Source organism: Berghia stephanieae, chromosome 3, assembly GCF_034508935.2.
Source record: "Berghia stephanieae isolate SIO BIC M18660-M18661 chromosome 3, UCSD_Bste_1.3, whole genome shotgun sequence".
In the NCBI taxonomy this organism is placed as follows: Eukaryota; Metazoa; Mollusca; class Gastropoda; order Nudibranchia; family Aeolidiidae; genus Berghia; species Berghia stephanieae.
The window spans coordinates 5,214,927-5,236,528 of NC_088362.1; the positions used below are offsets into that span (position 1 = coordinate 5,214,927).

A 21,602-nucleotide genomic window follows, 5' to 3' on the forward strand; every position below is an offset into this window, starting at 1 on the left:
GGAAGATAATGTATAACTTTATTTTTTATAGGTTTTGAAAAATTCACGTTTTCTTAATGGTATTGATTTCAACTTTATATCGCTTGATCTTCATAACCCCTCCCCCCCCCCTCTCTCTCTCTCTCTCTCTCTCTCTCTCTCTCTCTCTCTCTCTCTCTCTCTCTCTCTCTCTCTCTCTCTCTCTCTCTCTCTCTCTCTCTCTCTCTCTCTCTCTCTCTCTCTCTCTCTTTTTTTTTTTACAAATGCACGAGCATATGGCACACACACACACACACACACACACACACACACACACTTTTATGGTATTCACTTAAGACAGCAACTATTGAAAGTTTGTGCCAGATTCACATTTTGCTTCACCTCTTATACAGGGTTGTGGAGATTTGGTTCAAAGTTTTAATGAATCATTCATATGTATCTCTCTCTATCCAGGGTATGATATGTCAACATACATTCGTCGTTACGCAAAGTACCTCAATGAAAAGGCTGTGTCCTACAGATCAATGGCTTTTGATTTCTGTAAAGTGAAGAGAGGGTAATTTATCTGTTTATTATTATTATTATTATTATTATTATTATTATTATTACTATTATTATTATTATTATTATTATTATTATTATTATTATTGTTATTATTATTATATATATATTTATTTATTTTTAAAAATTTACTTATTTAGTTTGTTTCCTCGGTCATTATTATTTTCTTATCATGAAATATTTTCTTATATAAGGCCTCCTTTCTTATCCTTATTTATTTTCTTCTTTCTTCATATTTGTTTTTTCCTTTGTTCCTGGAAAAAAAAAAAATTGGCCCTATTTTTGAAATGATTGATAAAAGAAAAACTTTATTAAAACGTCTAATGTTTTGATTTATTACTATCACCATTACCTTTGTGTTTTGATGTTCCTCTCATTTCAGAAAAGACGATGGATTGTTGAGGACAATGAACTCAGAAAAGGTGAATAAAAAGTCCTCCTTTTTACTTGTTTGAATTTTTTATAATCAAAGAAATAGTTTAATGAAGAGTTAAATCAAAAATAACTGAAGAGGAAACTTATTGGTTGTATATTAAGACTTGCCTACTTTTACAAAAAAAATTAGTCGAACTGCTAATTTTGGCTCCTTCTACGGAGCAAAATATGCTTCTCAAATTCAGTAAATGATGTTGAAAATAAAAATATGGTACCAAATCACATAGTGTGGGGACTTAGAAATGTTATTCAATCTTTCTGGTGGTAAATTTTTTCCAGAGATAACGCTGTTAATGGTCAGGTACCTGTTTTGCACCTGAGTACAGTTAGAGAATGTGAGTAAAGAGCCTTTTCCAAGGACTCAACAACTATGAGCCAGACGAGGCTCAAACCCAGGGCCTTCCGACCCAAAAGCGAGTGTCATACTACAAGACCACATAGCAGCACATCTAGAGTCGTGGAGTTCAGCGAATTTAATTGAGAAAGAAAGCTCTATGTATACAGAATAATTATATATTTCATTATTTTATTTATTTATTTATTTATTATCTTTTTCAGTTATTGAAAACGTTACCTGTCCTTCAGCAACAATTAGATGCATTACTTGAATTTGATGTAAGTGTTTTTCTCATCTTAATATATAAAATAGAACCTCCCTAGTCAGGACCCAGGGTTGCGTTTAAAATGCATGTTATTGATCAGGGTCCAGGATTAACTTTAAATTGCATGTAATACGCTTCAACAGTTGTAACGTCACTTCCCTCGTAATGGCGCATGGTAACTTAGTAACTGGCTCTAAACTATCGGAACAATGGCGGATGCCCTTATGAAATATTTCTCCGACGAGCATATAAAAGCATTTGCAGAGTATTAAAAAAAAACATTATAAATCTGATCATGTTTTAACTTTTACACATTCTGATCACAAGACATATGAAAAGTTCTAGCCAGCATGAAGAATAAAAAAGTACCGATTTTCTTTGTTTAGAACCACGATGGCCGCCGTTGCTGGGTGACGTGACATCAGACTATTGAATCCAGTTGATTAGGACATAAATCTTATGAAGTCATATGAATGTTTAAAAGATGATATAATATGCAAACCTGGTTTCATCTTGTATAACCATTTGTAGAACTACACATCTAATCCAACTGGGTGGGGATCCTGACCTCCCATAGTGGGTAGGGAGGTACATACTGTGTCTTCTATGCCCCCATACCCGTTTCCCAATTGTTTCCTGTCATTGTCTTGGAATGAGATTACTTGGTTTTGTCCTGATCCTTGCCGGAGCTCCTTGGCTGGGAGGGAAACAGTCGAATGTATAGTTATAGTTTTGGGAGATGATATTTTTTTCCTTGTAAATCATCTCTCTGCTATGCATTGTATTATGTTTAGTTTACATATTATATTATATGATTGGTAAACATTTGAGAGTATTCCTCTTAGTTGGGACCTGTGCTTGTCTGGATGAGACTTTTAGGTGATCTCAAACTAAGTACATTGGTGGTATGCTCTTGGAATCTACATCTGATCCCTATTTGTTCCCAGATCCCCTTTGTCTTACTTTTTCTTGGGTGCTGTAATTGTAGTTCTATAACTTTTTACTATCCCATTTTCTTCCTTTTTACTGGCGCTGATATAACCTAAATGTGTTGCAAGCGCTGTAAAACCCTTAAAAACAAAAACAAACATCTAATCCAAAAATTATGAAATGGACAAGGAAATGTTGTGAAACTATAAAACATTCTAAAAGCTTTTAACCTCTCCATGGATAGGTATTCAACTCTAAGGGTAGAATTTTTTTTTTTTTTTTTAACTTCTCCCTCTGCTTTAATCATAGTTTTATTTTTGAATTTTGTTCCTCCATCATCCACTCTCAATTGAGAAATTATAACGACTGTGTTATTGATAGTGATAAAATATATGATTTTATCAGTATACCTACCACCATCTGTTTGTTTACCTTTGAGAGAGAGAGAGTGAGAAAGAAAATAAGTAGGAGTGAAATATCTGTTCAATGTTATAGTTATCATATAACATAACAAGTGTAACTAAATGACAAATTGCCATACTTTTGGACAATAAAGACCTATTATTATTATTATTATTATTATTATTATTATTATTATTATTATTATTATTATTATTATTATTATTATTATTATTATTATTATTATAAATTTGAACTAATGATTGGACCCCCATTCTATCCCGATGACTTAGATTTATTTTAATGAACATATATGAAGGCCGCAGGGTTAAATCGATCAAAGTCCGAAAGACACTTACTCTTCTAATGTCACAATAATTTGGTATTAAAATCAACCAAGAGCTTGTTTTTTATATGCATCTGACTTGTGGTCAAAATATATACGTTTTGTAATTCACATTCAGTTCAATTCATATTATCATGTCGCATTTTCAATGGGTTTCCAAACTTTAATTTTGATTTTCTCAAAAGCTGAAAAATGTGACTTTGATCGTGTCTCCCTTGTGGTCTTCATATATTCTCAAAATATTCTCTTATGAAACTGTGTGTTTTATTATTTTCCCATTCTTTTCCGATTCCTCGACAGTGTACTCCAAACGAGTTGACCAATGGTGTCATCACCGCATGTTTCATGCTTTTATTTAAGGACCTCATTCGGTTGTTTGCCTGCTATAACGATGGAATCATCAATTTGCTCGGTAATATTGAATACCCCCATAAGCCAATTTCATAACAAATCTCTCATTTGTTTTATTTTCTTCTTTTTACACTTACTGAAATGTGAGCATCCTCGAGGTAATCAGTCGCATGATGAAAAACTTTTAACAGAGATTTTGACAATTTTAGTCAAGAGGTCAATTTTTATGGAAAATGAGTTTTCATCAAAAATCATTAAATCTAACATTTTTCTACATATTGATGAAATATTTTTATTGAATTCTACTCCTAAATATTTAATTTTAATTTTTTTTTTTTATGAAGGTAATTATTATATTTAATATCAACTCTTGTCAACTTTGGAAGCGATTTTCTCAAAATTAGAGTTTCACACCCTAGCCCATGCATATGACCATAACTTCATGAAAAAATCACACGATTTGCTTCAAATAAAGATTAAAATGCTCAGGAGACATTGGGCTTTCAAAAAATGAAGAAAAAAAAAAGCAAAAACAAAAACATTTTCACCATGCGAGTGATTATGTCAGGGGATGCACACAAATATTAGATTTGGCAGCCTCATGGACACATGCTACCAGAGTAATGTTCATTTCTTGGTTTTTACTTCATTAATTGTAAGAAAAAAATGGGAATGTTTTTGGATTAAAATTGTTAATAGTTAAGATTATTTGATTATTGTGGATAATATGGCGTCAACTGGGTGGGGATCCTGACCTCCCATAGTGGGCAGGGAGGTACATACTGTCTTCTATCCCCTTATATCTGTTTTCCAACATGCTTTCTGTCTTTGTCTCGGAATGAGATTACTTGGTTTTGTCCTGGCTCTGGCCGGAGTCCTAGCTGGGAGGGAAACAGTCAAATGCATAGTTATTGTTTTGGGAGATGATATTTTTTTCCTTGTAAATCATCTCTCAGTTATGTATTATTATTTTTATTTTGAATGTATAATGTAAGCATTTGAGTGTGTTCCTCTTTGTTGGATTTTGTGCTTGTGTCTGGATGAGACTTGTAGGTGATCTCAAACTAAGTACATTGGTGGTATGCTCTTGGAATCTACATCTGATCCCTATTTGTTCCCAGTTCCCCTTTGTCTTACTTTTTCTTGGGTGCTTTAATTGTAATTCTATAACTTTTTACTATCCCATTTTCTTCCTTTTTACTGGCGCTGATATAACCTAAATGTGTTGCAAGCGCCGTAAAACCCTTAAAAACAATAATATGGCGTCAAGGTTGCATGTACTTCTTCTTCTTCTTCTTCTTCTTCTTCTTCTTCTTCTTCTTCTTCTTCTTCTTCTTCTTCTTCTTCTTCTTCTTCTTCTTCTTCTTCTTCTTCTTCTTCTTCTTCTTCTTCTTCTTCTTCTTCTTCTTCTTCTTCTTCTTCTTCTTCTTCTCCTCCTCCTCCCCTCCTCCTCCCCCTACTCTTTTGCAGCCAACACCATTGTATTGCATGGTGACAAGTGCTGCGTTTTGTTGAATGCTTATTTTATTGTTCTTTGTTTATCTTTTCCAGAAAAATATTTTGATATGAACAAGAAACAGTGCAAGGATGCGTTAGATTTATACAAAAGGTTTTTAGTGCGGATGGACAAAGTCTCAGAATTCCTGAAAGTTGCAGAGGTAGGTATTTATGTTAAGTTAAGAAATATTTTTGTAAAATGTTGTTTTTTGTTTGTTTGTTTATTTAATGTCATGTATATATCTTATTTCTATTATTTGGTGAAAATGTGTGTAATCTCTACTAGAGATGAACCCAGTACATACTATACAAGTCGCCTGGGGGAAGTTAGAATTATTATATTCTCATTATTTCAACGCCAAGGACCGCCTCAAAATAGCTTAATTAATAATATTGGTGTCAAATTCTCATGGAAGTGGAATAAATAGTTTGCTTGACACCTCATAGCCACCCAACAAAGTCTCATCATCATCATCATCATTGCCTTTTTCACCCTGGGTCAGGGTATAGGCCACAGACAAACAGTTTCTATCCTGAGCTTACTTTTTAATCTCATTCCATGTCTTACCACTTCTCTGTATATCAGCAACATGGAGAAGAATTAAAGAAACTGATAAAGAACAAAGTCTCGCTGTTTTAGAATAATTATCTGGTTCTGTCCAAAGTTGGCAAATCATTCTCACTATTTTTTTCAAGATATCAAAGCTCCTACATAGCCCTATAAAAAGAATCTTAATATGGGTGTTCAAGTCTTCTCTATTTTTTTTTAAATTCATGAAGTGAGCTAAATGCCAACAATAAAATTATTTAAAAAAAAAAAAAAAGAAAAGTAGTGCATTAAACCCAATTATGGTGCTCTATATGTCTGCATTATATTCAAACAATTTAAATTCTAACTTTTTCTTTTTCCATTCTCTATAAGGTGACTGTTGAAGTAGGTAAAATGAATTTGAAAAGTTACAACGTTATTTATTTATTCTCATCTGTTGTGTTGAAAATGACATGACTTCTTCCATGAACCTGTTTATAAATTTGACAATGAGAATGTTGTGTTGAAAATGACATGACTTCTTCCATGAACCTGTTTATAAATTTGACAATGAGAATGTTGTGTTGAAAATGACATGACTTCTTCCATGAACCTGTTTATAAATTTGACAATGAGAATGTTGTGTTGAAAATGACATGACTTCTTCCATGAACCTGTTTATAAATTTGACAATGAGAATGTTGTGTTGAAAATGACATGACTTCTTCCATGAACCTGTTTATAAATTTGACAATGAGAATGTTGTGTTGAAAATGACATGACTTCTTCCATGAACCTGTTTATAAATTTGACAATGAGAATGTTGTGTTGAAAATGACATGACTTCTTCCATGAACCTGTTTATAAATTTGACAAGCCAAATTTGTATATTATGATTGATGAGAATTAAAGGGCATGGCATGGAGTGCCAGATAAATATCAATAAAAATATCACAGTGTTTCAAGGAGCTAAACTCGGGATCCAGTTTAATGTATAATTAATTTGGTTATATATGATTATATAAATAACCAGAATCATCCACTAAGACCATCAGTTATTATGTCTCTATTTCAACAAAAACAGAGAGACACCGAAAATCTTTTCTGCCGTCCAGTATTAGGCTTGATAACAACAAGCAATAATCATTTTATATAACTATTTCGCATTTTTACTTTCAAATAATGTAAATATTAATTTATTAATTTATCTGTTTTGCAATCTTTTCAATTTTCAATTTATAGTGACAGTTTTAACTATTTTACAGTGTTGAAATTATTCATATTATAAAGCGCGGCTCTGGTTATGGAGCCTCTCCTTTTTTATATATGCTCCAAACATTTCACAACTGAAGCCGCGACTGTATTTGATTGGAAGACCAATTAGGATAACATATGTTTTTTTTAAAAAAATGTTTTAGATGTTTTGGAATTCAATGTTTTTAGTTTGTTTTTTTTATTTTGTTTTTTTATGAGAAGGCTATTCATTTTGGCCTTTATTAATATATGTTGCGTCGTTCAGGAGGAATATGTTATGCTAGCTTTGAGAGATATGTTTATTAGATCTATTAAAAATATTTTTTCACTTGGTTTATATTCTATGGGGGCGAAGTGGCCGAGTGGTTAGGGCATTGCACTGTGACCCGGGTTCAAGCCCCGCTTCAGGCACTTTCGTTTTTTTCCTTGAGCAAGATTATTAACTGGGTGGGGATCCTGACCTCCCATAGTGGGCAGGGAGGTACATGCTGTGTCTTCTATCCCCCCATATCCGTTTCCCAATTGTTTCCTGTCATTGTCTTGGAATGAGATTACTTAGTTTTGTCCTGATCCTTGCCGGAGCTCCTTGGCTGGGAGGGAAACAGTCGAATGTATAGTTATAGGTTTGGGAGATGATATTTTTTCCCTTGTAAATCATCTCTCTGTTATGCATTGTATTATGTTGAGTTTACATGTAATATTATATGATTGGTAAACATTTGAGTGTATTCCTCATAGTTGGGACCTGTGCTTGTGTCTGGATGAGACTTTTAGGTGATCTCAAACTAAGTACATCGCTTGTATGCTATTGGAATCTACATCTGATCCCTATTTCTTCCCAGTTCCCCTATGTCTTACTTTTTCTTGTGTGCTTTAATTGTAATTCTATAACTTTTTACTATCCCATTTTCTTCCTTTTTACTGGCGCTGATATAACCTAAATGTGTTGCAAGCGCCGTAAAACCCTTAAAAACAAAAAAAAAACAACAAGATTATTAACCCCCAATTTGCTCAAGTGGACAACATGGGTGATTCCTATTGACATCAGACATCTTGTTTGATGAGTTATCTATATTCCTTCGTGGAATGCCTAGGTGACGATATCTTATGATGTCGTGGCGGAAAAGGCATTTTTAAAAAAAATATTCTATGGTTTTAAAGAAATAGATTTGTGATTTTTAAATTCAGCAAGTGAATAATATATTAATGGTTTAATTTCTACTGGAAATTGTCATACAAAAGGTGACTTTGTCTTTTATCTGATACATCAGGGTATGGATGCATAATATGAATCAATCTTATGATTTACATATTTCCAGTGCTATACCAGCATAATCCAGACATGCCCACTATTATGCATATCTGCCAACCCTTCCGCTTTTAGCGGAATAATTCCTAATTTCACTCTTCCTTTTTGTACTATAGGGAATGAGATTAGCGGAAGAGTAGCGTCCGAAATAGTTATTAGAGAGAGAACGTCATGTTGGTTGTGCGCATGCGTCTCTCGTCATCGCTTCCGGTGAAAGCGGCTTGAGACACTTCAAAACCAAATTGACGTTCTCTCTGTAAGGTGACGTCCAATCAAGGGACGCTACTCTTCCGCTAATCTCATTCCCTATTCAGTCATTGTCTCTAAAATTCCGATTTTCAACCAAAATAAAAAACATGACGATCATGGTAAGAATAAAAAAAAGGGTGAAGAGGGGGGAGGGGGGGGGGGTGGGGTGTTAAAAAGGTGAAATTCCTATTTTTGTCTCAAATTCCTATTTTCAGGCGTTCTGATTTCACTTTAGGAATGTGAAGGGTTGGCAGGTCTGTATTATGAAATATTTGTAGAATTACGAAATTCTGGCTCCAATGTCAGAACTTCATGAGCATTTCTTAGGCATTAAAACTTAATGAAAATGAAAAGTGATAACAGACTACATATAATTTTCAGGATTTTGAAGTGTTGATGATTCATGCTTGTGAGGGTAAATTGTTTGATTTTTTTTAAAATTGACTATAGCGTTTATGATTTTTATCTCAAAAAAATTACGAATTTTTTAAATTGTCAAGTTGGCAGCAGGTCAGGTGTAACCTCAGTTCTTTGTGAATTGGTGTTGGATTTTTTAAAATGTTTATCCCCTCATGGATTGAATAAACACAAATAAATGTGCTGGAAATGTTTTTTTATGAATTGATGACACACATCGATGGATTCATATGATCTCTGATTTATTTTCTTTTTCCTCCTCAGAATATGGGCATAGACAAAGGTGATATTCCAGATTTAGCAAAGGTGAGTTATTGACGTTGTAGTTTATGGTTTATCTTTGTGGCTGAAAATAACAGACTTTTTAAAAAAGGGTTGTGTGAGTGTGCTTTTGAAGTAATGCACTGATGTACTGTATAAACAGAGATGCAGCTAACTTTGTGTTATCAATTTTACTTTCTTGCACAAAAACATACACATAGATTAGTATTACTCATCTTTTAGACGGTAACAGTGAAGTAAATGATGAAATAAAGCGTCAAAATTTATTTCCGACATTTTTTTTCGTGGAAAATGCATGATACACAAATTGATTTTATAAGGGGGTAGATAATTTTGCATGAGTCGCTCATTTGATTCAAGGTCAGTTCCGTGAACATGAAGTTTTTTTCGGAAGTTAATGGATGATCCTTTCTATCAATGGATGTGATATTTTAAACTTTGCTTTCTAATATATTTTTACAGCCTGACTTCTATGCTTTTGTTTAATCAGATTTGTGTGTCACATTTTATCGTCAGTTTTTGTAAAAGTGTACTCATTTTTATCTTCACTGTCATTCATCTGTTTCTTTATTGTCATTTGTGTATATACTGAATAGAGTAAATGGAATTGTGTTTTTCTTCATGTTACAAGAAAGGACATTTCACTATGTTTAATTCTTTATATGGAATATTTGATAAGACAAAATTTGTAACCGCTTTTACCTCCTTTTTTAGTCTTAAATTTTGTATCTCAGTCCTCAAATGTTAGTAAGTTTTACATTACGACGATGAAGAAGAAAAGTAAAGAGTTAAAAGTCATCTTCAATAATTTTAGTATAAGATAATTAATGTGAGATGTATTCCAGCTCTTTAATTGAAGAAAATTCACACTTTCAACAAGTGTACTAAATTAAAGTATTTTTTGTTTTTTATTATTATTATTTATTTATTTTTTTAATTTGTTTTTTTTTTTTTTTGTTTGCTTGTTAAAGATGTCCATGTCACATGTTCGCCATGTTGCTATATTAACATCTGCAATCAGATATTGTTCTTTTTATAGTCTTCTCAGCCAAATTATTTGGTGTAAGAGAAGCATGATCTGGAACCAATAAACCGAAATGTTTCCATTTTTACTAGGATGACAAACCCCTGCCTTCTATGATCCAGAAGGTATCTGGACTTTTTGATATCCTATTCACGAATTGAAAGGGTTGTTTGTTGCCTTTAAGAATAATAATGATGAGATTGCATGTGGCTTAACCTGTTTTCTGCACCGATCACCAATTAGGATGGAATCACTTGTACAAACTGTTGGGGCTCTTTCCACATATAATTTTACAGACCTGCCACTGGCCACTGATACCAATTTTAATATTATCAATATCTGTATTTTTGAAATATCAAAATTATCTTTCCATTTAATAATTTTTTTATTTTTTACATAAATGTAATTTTAAAAAAATTTTTTTACAGAAATGAAAGATGTAAATTGGTGAAAATATTGTTTTACTTTAAAAGGAAAAAAATATGGACTTGTGATCAAAGTCGGCTTGTCTTCATTTAAGCATTTTAATAGAAAAATTTGCATAATAACCATTGAAGTCATTTTTAAAAAAGAATTATACAGATTTTTCTCTCGAGAAATATAGATTTCTTTTTAAAAAAATATAAATTACAGATTTTTTATAATTGTCTGTGGCAGGTCTGGTAATTGTATTGTAATTTTGTTATTGTTTATTCCTGCGCCTATTTTTTTTTAGTTATTTAGTTTGGTTTAACTTCAAGGCTAAATTAAATTCATATCAATGTTAAAGAAATAGTTTCTGATGGTAGGTCATTTTTGTTTTGAAAATCTTGCCATTCTTTGTAACTAATAGTGATTGATGGATCATTTCTTCCTTACCTCACCATCTTTTTGGCAAAGTTTCCATGTTAAAAACTTGCATTAAGAGATGAAATGAAATTATCAAGGCTTTTCAACTTTAAAAAAATCGTCAAATGTAATTGTCTAGAAACGAATTTATCTTTTTCCCCCCTAATAGTTTTATTTAGAATATATAGTAATTTTGAAAATAGAAGCGGTTTTCTTCATTTATTTTAATTTCATGAAAATATTATTTACTTTTAGTGTAGATTATATTACACTAAACGGTCTGGTGTGTAGATTATTTATACAATTTATTATTATTAATGATGGCGTAATGTTGTATGCGATGTTATTTTTTTTTTTTTTTTTCGTTTTTTGAACCTTTTTTGAAGGAAATTTATTACCATTCAATATTATTGAGGAGAATAAAAGTATCTGTACCCATCAATCCTCCTTATTTACATAAATACTGTCGTCACTTGTCATGGATGTTCTCAAGACAATTATTATCAATGCGAATCAGGCCTGTACTTTAATTTCATTGTATCGTGGAATCTTTGGTTCCGTTCAAGGGAGGTTCAAATCTATTTAACCGTTTTTGTCCAGAGTAAACTGTGTTGAAAATATCAAATGATATTGGCAATTTGTCTGCAGGGTTTAAAGGGGAAGTCGTCATCTGTAAGTCAATTTAGTTGAAAATGCTTTGACTTTTAAGCACTTTGCCTATTTGTTGCAGTTGCCAAATTTTGACATAGACAAAGTGAAAGTTACCCTGTATTTGCCTGCACTAATACTCTCATGCTGAATTGTACAGTGTGATATTTTCATCCTTATAATAAGGGGGAATAATTTATTAACTTTCTTTTTACCCCCAAAAAAATAAATATGGAAGTGAAATATTACCTTTGCTTCAAATTTCAAGAAAGAGATTTATAAATCTTTTAGAGAACATGCATGGCATTGTGACTGTCTAGTATGGTATTCACATATCAAATGATTTACATCTTCAGCATGTGTGAAGAAACAAATTCTGACATTTTGTTGGAGTTGTATTTAAATTAAATCTTCCCATCTTATATTTGACAGTAATTATTAGATCAACAGTTTGCAAATCTGTGTATCACCAGATCCTAACCCCAGTCACTTTTTCCACATAATTATGCTTTCCAGACACCGCTACCACCAGCGCTTTTTAAGTTTTATGTTATGTTTGGCATTTTCAAGTTGTATAAACTGATTTATTTTTAAATGGATTTTAATCATGTCTAAGGGTTCAGTTACACACGGGGCATTACTTGAAATTCTTGCATCCTTAAATTTCATTTATATTTTGGGAAAGATAGGATTCTGTTCAGAGACAAAAATTTTAAATTATTATTATTATTTAAGTTATGAATTATTGTCAGATTGGAAAACAATTTATCATAAATAGTATAAAAGTGGTTGATGTTGAGTTTTCAGTTTTCGGAAAACTATTGAATTTTGGATTGGGTGAATTATACTATAAGCCATGAGTCTTTAATTTTTAATATAACCAATTCAAAGACTTGAATGATATCATAATATAAACATTTAGATAGAAGCTGTTATTAATATATAGTTCTTTCCAAAATGAAAAAAGAATTGCGAGTTGTTGTTGTAGTTATCGTTGTTATCATCATTTTCCATCATTATCATCATCATCATTATTAATAGATATATTTACTAACTCTCAAAAGACTTTGAATTATGCTTAACAATCAGTTTCATTGTGATAATTTTAAACTTTCGACTAATTTCACGTCAATTCTCACTACTCACACGGCTTGTAGCATTTATGGCTATTCAATGTTACAGCATAAAGAAAATAAAAAGGATTTATAATTTATAAGATAAATGTAGTGGATTTGCATTTTGATTTTTTAAAATATAATTAAGTCAGTGATATATAAAGTATAGAAATATTTTGATCCTGCGAACAACCCTGAACTGTGCTGTAATGATCAACCCTTCAGTCTTATATTATGTTTGAAATACTGTAATGTACGCACATAACTTTAAATCAGTCATTTAAAAAAGCATGAGGTTATTCTTTCATATTTGATATTGCATTATATATTAATACAATATCACAAGTATTACCAAGGATTTTAATATTATGTCTCCTGTCATTAACATTTGTTGTCATCTAATTGATATTATTTATCATAGGCTTTTCTGATGCCACGAGAGTGAGTCAAAAAGTAATGGGACTCTGCTTATTATTGTAAAACAAATTGAATCCATACCATCCATCATACCACAAAATTAAAGCTTGACATTAGCCGAGTAGAATGCTACTTCTCAACATAGTCTCCACCTCCTCGATAGCCACAGTCCACCTTTTTGTAAGGCCATGTATTCCATCCTCTTAAAACTTAGTTGACTGAACTTTGAGCCAATTTTTCACTACTGTCTTGGCTTCTTCATCATTTTCAAAGTGATGTCCCCTCATTGCCTCCTTCAGTGGACCAAAAAGATGGAAGCCTGAAAGCAACGAGTCTCGTGAATACGGAGGATGAGGCAGCATTGTCCACCGATTACCTCCTTTTTCCAGACACATGTGTTTGGAAGGACATTTTTATGAAAAAACAGTGCTCATTATTCCATCTCCAAATCCGGTCTAACTCGACAAATTCTTGCTTTCAGTCGCTTCAATGTCTTTATGAACCTGCTAGCTCATCTAGAGAAGTTCTTCCATTGGATCTGATCTATGCTTCTGTCTTTATTGATTCAATGAGTTGACACTGCTGGGACAGCGACCATCACAAGATTTGTCAGATAAAGACATGGTTGTGGGGGTTTCAGGTTAGGTGTTGGATTGCATCTCATTTTCTTCTAATTGACGAGATACACATTCAACCCACCTAAAAACACTGCTTCTACAAAATGCCTGAGTTATATAAACTTTCCCAAGGCGTTTAAAAATGTTACTAGATAATTCTTCTTTGAAAACAAGAAGTTCAATGACAGCTTCCTGTCACTGACAGACATTTGTGGGGGCAGCCATTTTGAACTGCCATACCTTCGTCAAAGTTTGACAGAATTAAAACTTATCTTTTGGTTTAAAGAGTACATGTGTAAGTTCAATTGGATTCAGTAGTTTGATTTCACGCCGCCCGGCAACGGCTGCAATCTTGGTTCTAAACAAAGAAAATCATTACTTTTTATTCTTCATGCTGGCTAGAACTTTTCATATGCCTTGTGATCAGAATGTGTAAAAGCCAAAACATGATCAAATTTATGTTTTTTTATCCTCTGGATACGCTTTTATGCTCGCCGGGGAAATATTTCATACGGGCGTCCGCCATTGTTCCGATAGTTTAGAGCCAGTGTTACTAAGTTACCATGTGTCATTAGGAAGGAAGTGACGTTACGACTGTTGACGAGTATTGAGCCAAATATGATGTCACATGAAAAAGAAACGAAATCAGTAGGACATTTGTCCCATTACTTTCTGACTCACCGTTGTACATTTAATTTTAGATACCTCGTGATGAAAGCATCAACTATCTGAAAAATGTAGAGCATTGCAGATATCACATTAAAAATACTATAAAGTATTATAAAGTTGTTGATGGCTTTGTACTTATTTACTTTTAAAAGATTCGTCCTATAGAGTGGGGGGATCCAGTTAGGGTGAATTGATTTGATAGAATTTAATCGTTAAAAAGAATGGAAAAGGATTAATGATTACGCAAAAATATTGATTAGAATCAATGACGTCATTTTGAATAAATTTTTTTTGTAACAATCTATGATAGTGGGTGCTGTACGATGAGAGGGGACTTCACTTTTAATAATAATTCAAATTGATTGTTTGCACAGAAAACCAATATTTTATTCTGAAGAATCTTAAAATTAATTAGTATTAAAATTGAAAACAAATAAACAATGACAAAACAGAGCAAATCGAAGTCATATTTGAAGTGCAACAACTGGGTGTCTGAATTGGTTTTGTGATTTTGTGGCAAACATTTTCAATATCTATTTTAATAAATCATTAAAAATAATAATACATAGAATACTTACTTATTGATTCAAGATGATGTCCTACCGAAAGATTCCAAAATAAATTTATATTACACATGTTGTTGCTTTATATTGCTAATTCGCCTGTAAGATGCCTCGAATTCATGAAAAAGCGATGGGGGGAAGCTTGTACCCGATCTTCCAAGAATTTCAAGAGATGATTTATTTAATTAATAACACAGTCAAGCTCTGAAATTGGCTTAGATATATCATGTATTTATTTCTGGCTGTGTTAAATCGGAACTCAGCTCCATGTCATAATTCTTATTAAAATTAGGCTTTGAAATAGAAGGTGAATACGGAAGAGTGTCCGAATTGGAGCACTGTCCAGATTGGAACACCCCACCCTATAGATTTTGAGAAAGTCTTGATACTTTTTTTAAGGGCTCTCTTTATTCCGCATACATTATTTGCCTTGGTTCACAACAGAAAATTTAATTATATGTAATGAAAACTTCATCCACCTACTTAAGATGTCTCAACAATGTATTAAAAGTTTCTCTTTCCTTGTATTTTTGTTATAAAAATATTGCTTACCTCATATATTTTTTTTTAACTTTCCAAATAGCATAGAAAATGATAGAATCAGCTTCTTTTTTTTTTAATTTATAAAAAGTGAGGGAATATTTATAGTAAATGCTTAAATTAGCTGCTCTTCTGAAAATTTGAATTTTAAAATAATCATAATGCGTGAATAATTAACAAACAAAAATATTATAAAAGGACTTGCTTTGTTTTCAGATTATTCATTGCTTTTGCTTTCGTTTTTTTCCCCATACATTCCATAGGCTCCAGCCAGCTTATTGGACGCCCTGGAGCAACACTTAGCATCCTTGGAGGGTAAAAAGACAGCTACTACACCTACTGGGTCGAGCAAGTATGTTGATGGCATATTTTCCTCCTCGTGCAACAAAAAATTTTTATGAATAATTTTTATCCCTCTCATAATACTACATCCAGAATCATCGGATAATTTAAATTATAAAACGTTAACATTTCATCCTGTTTGTTTCTATGAGGAATTTTATCCCTTTCATGTCTATATACCGCATTTTATCCCATTTGGTTTTAAAGCAACTTCATCCCATTTGTTTGTTTTTTGTTTTTTGCTTTTATCCTCATTTATCCAATACATTTTATCCCATTCATTTCTATGTAGCATTTCAACCTACTTGTTTTTATACATTATTTCATCCCATTCATGTTTGCAACATTTCACCACATTCATTTTTGCAGCATTTCAAACCCATTTGTTTTTGTACAGCATTTAAACCCATTTGTTTTTGTACAGCATTTTACCTTGTTCTGTTCTTTGCAGCATTCCATCCCACTTATTGTTTTTGTTCTACCGTTAATACCTTTTTAAAAAAGGTCCTAGACTAATGGTCTCAAAAATCATCATCAGACCTGTCACATATAGGAATATGATCTAAATTTACTGGCAAATCGGACCAAATCTGATGCAGCAGAAAAAATAGTTATACAACTAAAACTAATGTTGTATTACTTAACAGTGGGTCTGTTTCTCTATGAAACGACGATAGTACATTTAGATTTTTGTATGGCAGATGATACTTTTTTATTTTTTTAAACTATATTTTTAAAAGTCAAATGATATAAATCTAAATAAATAAATATAATATAAATTCCCATTCTTTATTCATCCCCAAAGGGAAATTGTCTTTAGGCGTCTATTCCAAGGGAAGACTGGAATAACCAGGCGTCATCGCCAGTAGCATTCGCTGCAAGGAGCAGGTACGTGACTTGCCAGGCCCAACATGTAGAGTATTAATCCGACATTTCGGGTACGAAGTCAGAGTCCTACTTCTGATCACTACCTGTCCATTTTGCATGTTAAAAATTAACCCTGCCTATTTTTGACTGCCATAGTCAAGGTCTCTTTCTTATCAACTTTACCTGAACTTTTGATCTTAAGTGCTAAAATGTCTCATCACTTGAAATAAACAAATGAATGTAACAATTGATTGTAAGCTTCAATTTAATTACAAAACAGATCAATGAGTTTCAGGTTTCCTTTTATCAATAACAGAATGATGAAACCCAAGATGAATGTCATTTGAATTTTCATTCATCTGTGGTGTTTCATTCATTCTGTTTTGTTGATAAAGGGGAAACCCGAAACGTTCATTTGATCTGTTTTTGTAATTAAATTGAAGCTTACAATCAATTTCACAATATTATTTATTTCTTCGAGCTTCGAGCAGCACTATTTACATATACACTGTGAAGAAATATTGCTTGTACATGATACTGATAGAATAAACAGCAAACCCTAATCATAATCGATTGCTGTGTCTTCAACTAGGCCATCTGGTTTCACGACAGCCCTCAACAACATGTCCAGTAACACATTCACGGTCAGTGAAGCGGAGAGGAAACGAATCCTGGAAGAAGAGAACCAGCAGCTACAAAAACATAAAGTGAGGCAAAAATTTTGCATTAGATAAATACTCTGTTGTCGTATTATAACAATGTCAACTGAGAATGGAAATGTGGAAGTTTTTAAAAATATATTACTGTAGTTATAATTCTGCCCCCCAAAAAAAGGGATTTTATAATTTTAGGATGAATGACTTGAAGTATTTCATATTTGGAAAGGGGTTGACTAGGATGGGTGGGATTTTTTTTTTCATTCCTTTGATTTTGTGAGATCTGTATTCAGACATAAGGGTAAACACTCCCCCCCCCCCCCCCCCCCTTCTTTTTTTTTTAGATTTTAAAATAAAGTTTTATGGTCTTTGGTTCTTCTTAATCCAGTAGATTTTAGACTCCACTATTGCAATTTGATTCTTAGCTCGGTTACGTGGTAGTCAGGGTATATGTGTACGAGGATTTAACAATAATGGTGATAATTCATGGGGAATATTAAGGGGGGTCATTGGACGGAAAAATGAAAAGTTTCAGACTCATTCGCTCTTATTTGATTTTTATCATAATGATGTTAAGGAGTGTGGGATCGTCTTGATGGATGAATTCTGTGTCTTTTTAAAGCACATCTGCTTTTGTCCGTGGCCTGTGATTGTTTATAATTTTATTTTTTATCATTTTGTCGTCTTGTATTATTTTATTTGATTATATATTAATACTTTTTTTTTTTCTGGGTCATAATTTTTAACAGTGTTTATTTTAAAACTTGTAACAAATAAAGATTACATGGTTATTTTTTTTTTACATTGTAATAATTTTTTTTTTATTTAACATTGTAACAAATTGAGAGAGTCTAAAATTTCCAGTCGCTCTGTTTGGAATGCGCTGTTGCTGACAATGTCCCAAATTCTTAATCACCCTAAAAGAATGCTCGTCCATTTTGTTGTTTTTTTAATGAGCATAATTCTTACATCTTGGTGTCTTAAAAGTCCTAATATTAATAAATTAACATCAATGCAAATAAGGAGTTCTTATGAGACGAATAAGTGAAAAAGATTTGATAACTTACCATACAGCCTGTGTAACACGTCCGATGCAAATTATTTATTTTATGAAATGGAATAACGATTGATTTCATTCATCGGAGGTCAGAGGTCAGAAACTGGCTTGCTTTTTTTTCCTTTTCCTTCTCCTCCTCAGTATATTCCCACATAAACGTTTTCTGTGTGTTACATTCTCGCTTATTTCTGTCTTCACTTTTATTCAGGGGTTGCAACATGTGAGTATTTCATTACTAACATTGGACTTGAAGCCTCGTTATTAAAAAAAAAATCCTTTTGCGTTTCATTTGTCGAGTTGTACTACACGTATTATTATTATTATAATAATTATTATCATTATTTATTCATCACCAAACGCATAATCTAGATATTTGTTGTGAATGGAGAAAATATTGCTTCCTCTTCTTACTTCTAGTCTGGCCACAAAATTCCAAACATTTTTTAATTTGATTTAACCGGTTTGTTTGTCAAGACAAGCACAGGACAGGAAAGTTGAGCACCTGTGCACTCCTCGTCAGTCAATTTTAATATCTGTGTCCTTTTATTTGGTTTTGTTTTGTTGTTTTATTTTTTTAATGTGTTATTGTTTACAAACCCGTTTTATTTTCCACAGATTGAGACAGTATGACATTTTATTTAGAATATTTAAAAATAACTTTCTGGTACTAGAAATAAGCTTTTTTTCTCGTCTTGCATCTTTAAAAATTCATTAGCTGTAAAAAGATTTATAGGTGGTTGCTTATCATTTGAATTACTGTTACAAGAAGCATAGTGTGAATGCTTTATTTTCTCATTTCTAGTTCTGGTTTATTTCATTCATTGATTTTAAAATTTGTTCCTTTTCATCTGCAAATATGACTAATAAAGACTTCCTAATGCTATTAATAATCGTATTCACATATTCATTTTGAACTTTTTTTGTCTCATATATATTTATAAAAATTTGTGATTGAAGTAAACATTAGTTTAGTAGGATAACATTAATTTCATATTTCTTGAAAGAATATTTTCATGTATTTTTTTTTTCTCAGTCACGCCTACTCTTCTATCATTTTTTTTTTTTTCCCGTTTCCGTAATAAACCTTTACTAGAGCTGTGCCTCTTATTTACGGAAAACTAGATATTCATACAGATTGAGGGTTAGGTCAAATTTGACCAATTTCAGATTTTTGTTCTTGATTCAGAAAATAAATGGGATGTTTGGGGAAAATTGTTAAAAATATCTTTTTATGGTCTTTGTAGCAATGAAATCTTAGCATACAGAAAGATTTTAAAAAAAAAATATTCTTTCTCATTTTGGTCTTCACCACTATAAGTCAATCTTAAATAGCTATTAAACCCATTTCTAAAGATATAGCCACACGGCTGAAAGGAAAATGGAACACTTTTCGATTAAGATGAAATTATGAATGGGGTGGGTGGTTTTTGTTGTTTTTTAAACAAAATTATTGTTATTATTATTATTATTTTTATTATTATTATTATTATTATTATTATTATGATTAATTATTATTATTATTAGTATTAGTATTATCATCATTATTATTATTATTATTATCATTATTATTATTATTATTGTTACTATTATTATTATTGTTATTATTTTATATCTTTCTTTTATTCTTAAAATGTACTGTAGACCCTTTATTGATATAAAATCATATCAAGAAATTGACATACGTATGCTTTAATTTGTTGGTAAAATTGGCAGTCATTAACACTGAAAGTGGATCTATTATTTGTTCCGTTACTGTCTTTTTTAATTTGTGTTTTGATTTTTCAAATTGGACAAGGATTATCCATGACTTATAGAGCAGTATAATTAGGTGCCCCAAACGTAAACAAAGGCCTAGAAGCACATGGCAAACCACATGTTCCTGTCTTGACAGTTCAAGTTCCAATGTAAATTATAGAAAAAAAAATAACCTTTAAAATTTGGCTGTTAGGTGGCAAAAGAAGCACATATTCATAAATACTCGATCATGCATCAAATAATGTCTAGATATGGATATTTTATGGAACAAAAGGTAAAATTTATCAAAAGTTACAGTCTATCTATTTTTAGACCAGAGCAAATTATTGCGCTGGTGTGAACAAAACGAGAATTATTCGGAGCATGATTTTCAGAATAATTTAGTCCTTTATTATTATTTCTGAAACTGTTAGATTTTATGTAAACATATTTTCAATACTGAAAGTGTATTGCCTACAACTCAAACTACAAAATTGGGAGACCTATATTGTTCATAATTTTTTCCGGTCCCTAACGAAAATCACTAGCAACTTGTTATTGTTTACGTTTGGGGCACCTAATTATACTGCTCTATATTTGACAAAAGTCCAGTTATGGGGGTCATCAAACATTATGGGTTGTTCAATTCTTATTAGATATGATTTATTTAACTTTTACTCCTCTCTCTCTCTCTCTCTCTCTCTCTCTCTCTCTCTCTCTCTTTCTCTCTCTCTTCTCTCTCTCTTTCTCTCTCTCTCTTTCTCTCTCTATCTCTCTCTCTCTCTCTCTCTCTCTCTCTCTCTCTCTCTCTCTCTCTCTCTCTCTCTCTCCCTCTCTCTCTCTCTCTTTCTTTCTCTTCATACCACATGCTAATGTATTATGTGGGTTTTTTTTTTTTTTTTAATCTTTGTCATCACATATCTTTATTTCTTTTACCTTGAGGAAAAAAAGCAGTTGCTGGTCCTTCTGTATGACAGCTCTCATTTTGCCTATCTTAAATAAATCAAATCAATTTCTTCTTTTCTTTTTCTTTTTCTTTTTTTCTCTTTTTCCTTTTCTTTTTTTTTCTTTTCCCCTCCCTGCCAGTTTCTTGTTGGTCTTGTTTTAATGTTTTACCAACAAAAACAAATTAACCCGGGTCAAAAAGACCAAAACTTCTTGATTGTCAGAATTCACCCAATATACGTGCTACTGCCAACAAACACTTGGGATATATTTCCTGATGCATTTCATCCTTTATTAAAACAATACTGTTATCTGTGTCTACCTTCCCTATCTATTTCCTACCTACCACTCAAAAAACACACGTGCAGGGCGAGGAAGATGCCCAGCCTGCCCCCCCAGTAGAAATGCCGGGAGAAGAAGAGGGGGAAGATGACTTTGTG

At 32.1% G+C, this 21,602-nt stretch overlaps 1 protein-coding gene across 1 annotated transcript in view; it reads left to right on the forward strand.

Annotated features, from left to right (window-relative positions):
- Nucleotides 1–21,602, forward strand: part of LOC144966956 (uncharacterized) — a 63,716-nt gene that overhangs the window by 16,106 nt on the left and 26,008 nt on the right. Inside the window, exons 4-14 of the mRNA XM_078903650.1 lie at nt 433–535; nt 923–962; nt 1,534–1,590; nt 3,553–3,664; nt 5,155–5,261; nt 9,123–9,164; nt 10,257–10,289; nt 11,641–11,664; nt 15,825–15,913; nt 17,363–17,477; nt 21,531–21,599. Coding sequence (XP_078759776.1) covers nt 433–535; nt 923–962; nt 1,534–1,590; nt 3,553–3,664; nt 5,155–5,261; nt 9,123–9,164; nt 10,257–10,289; nt 11,641–11,664; nt 15,825–15,913; nt 17,363–17,477; nt 21,531–21,599 — 791 coding nt within the window. The remainder of the gene's footprint in view (nt 1–432; nt 536–922; nt 963–1,533; nt 1,591–3,552; nt 3,665–5,154; nt 5,262–9,122; nt 9,165–10,256; nt 10,290–11,640; nt 11,665–15,824; nt 15,914–17,362; nt 17,478–21,530; nt 21,600–21,602) is intronic.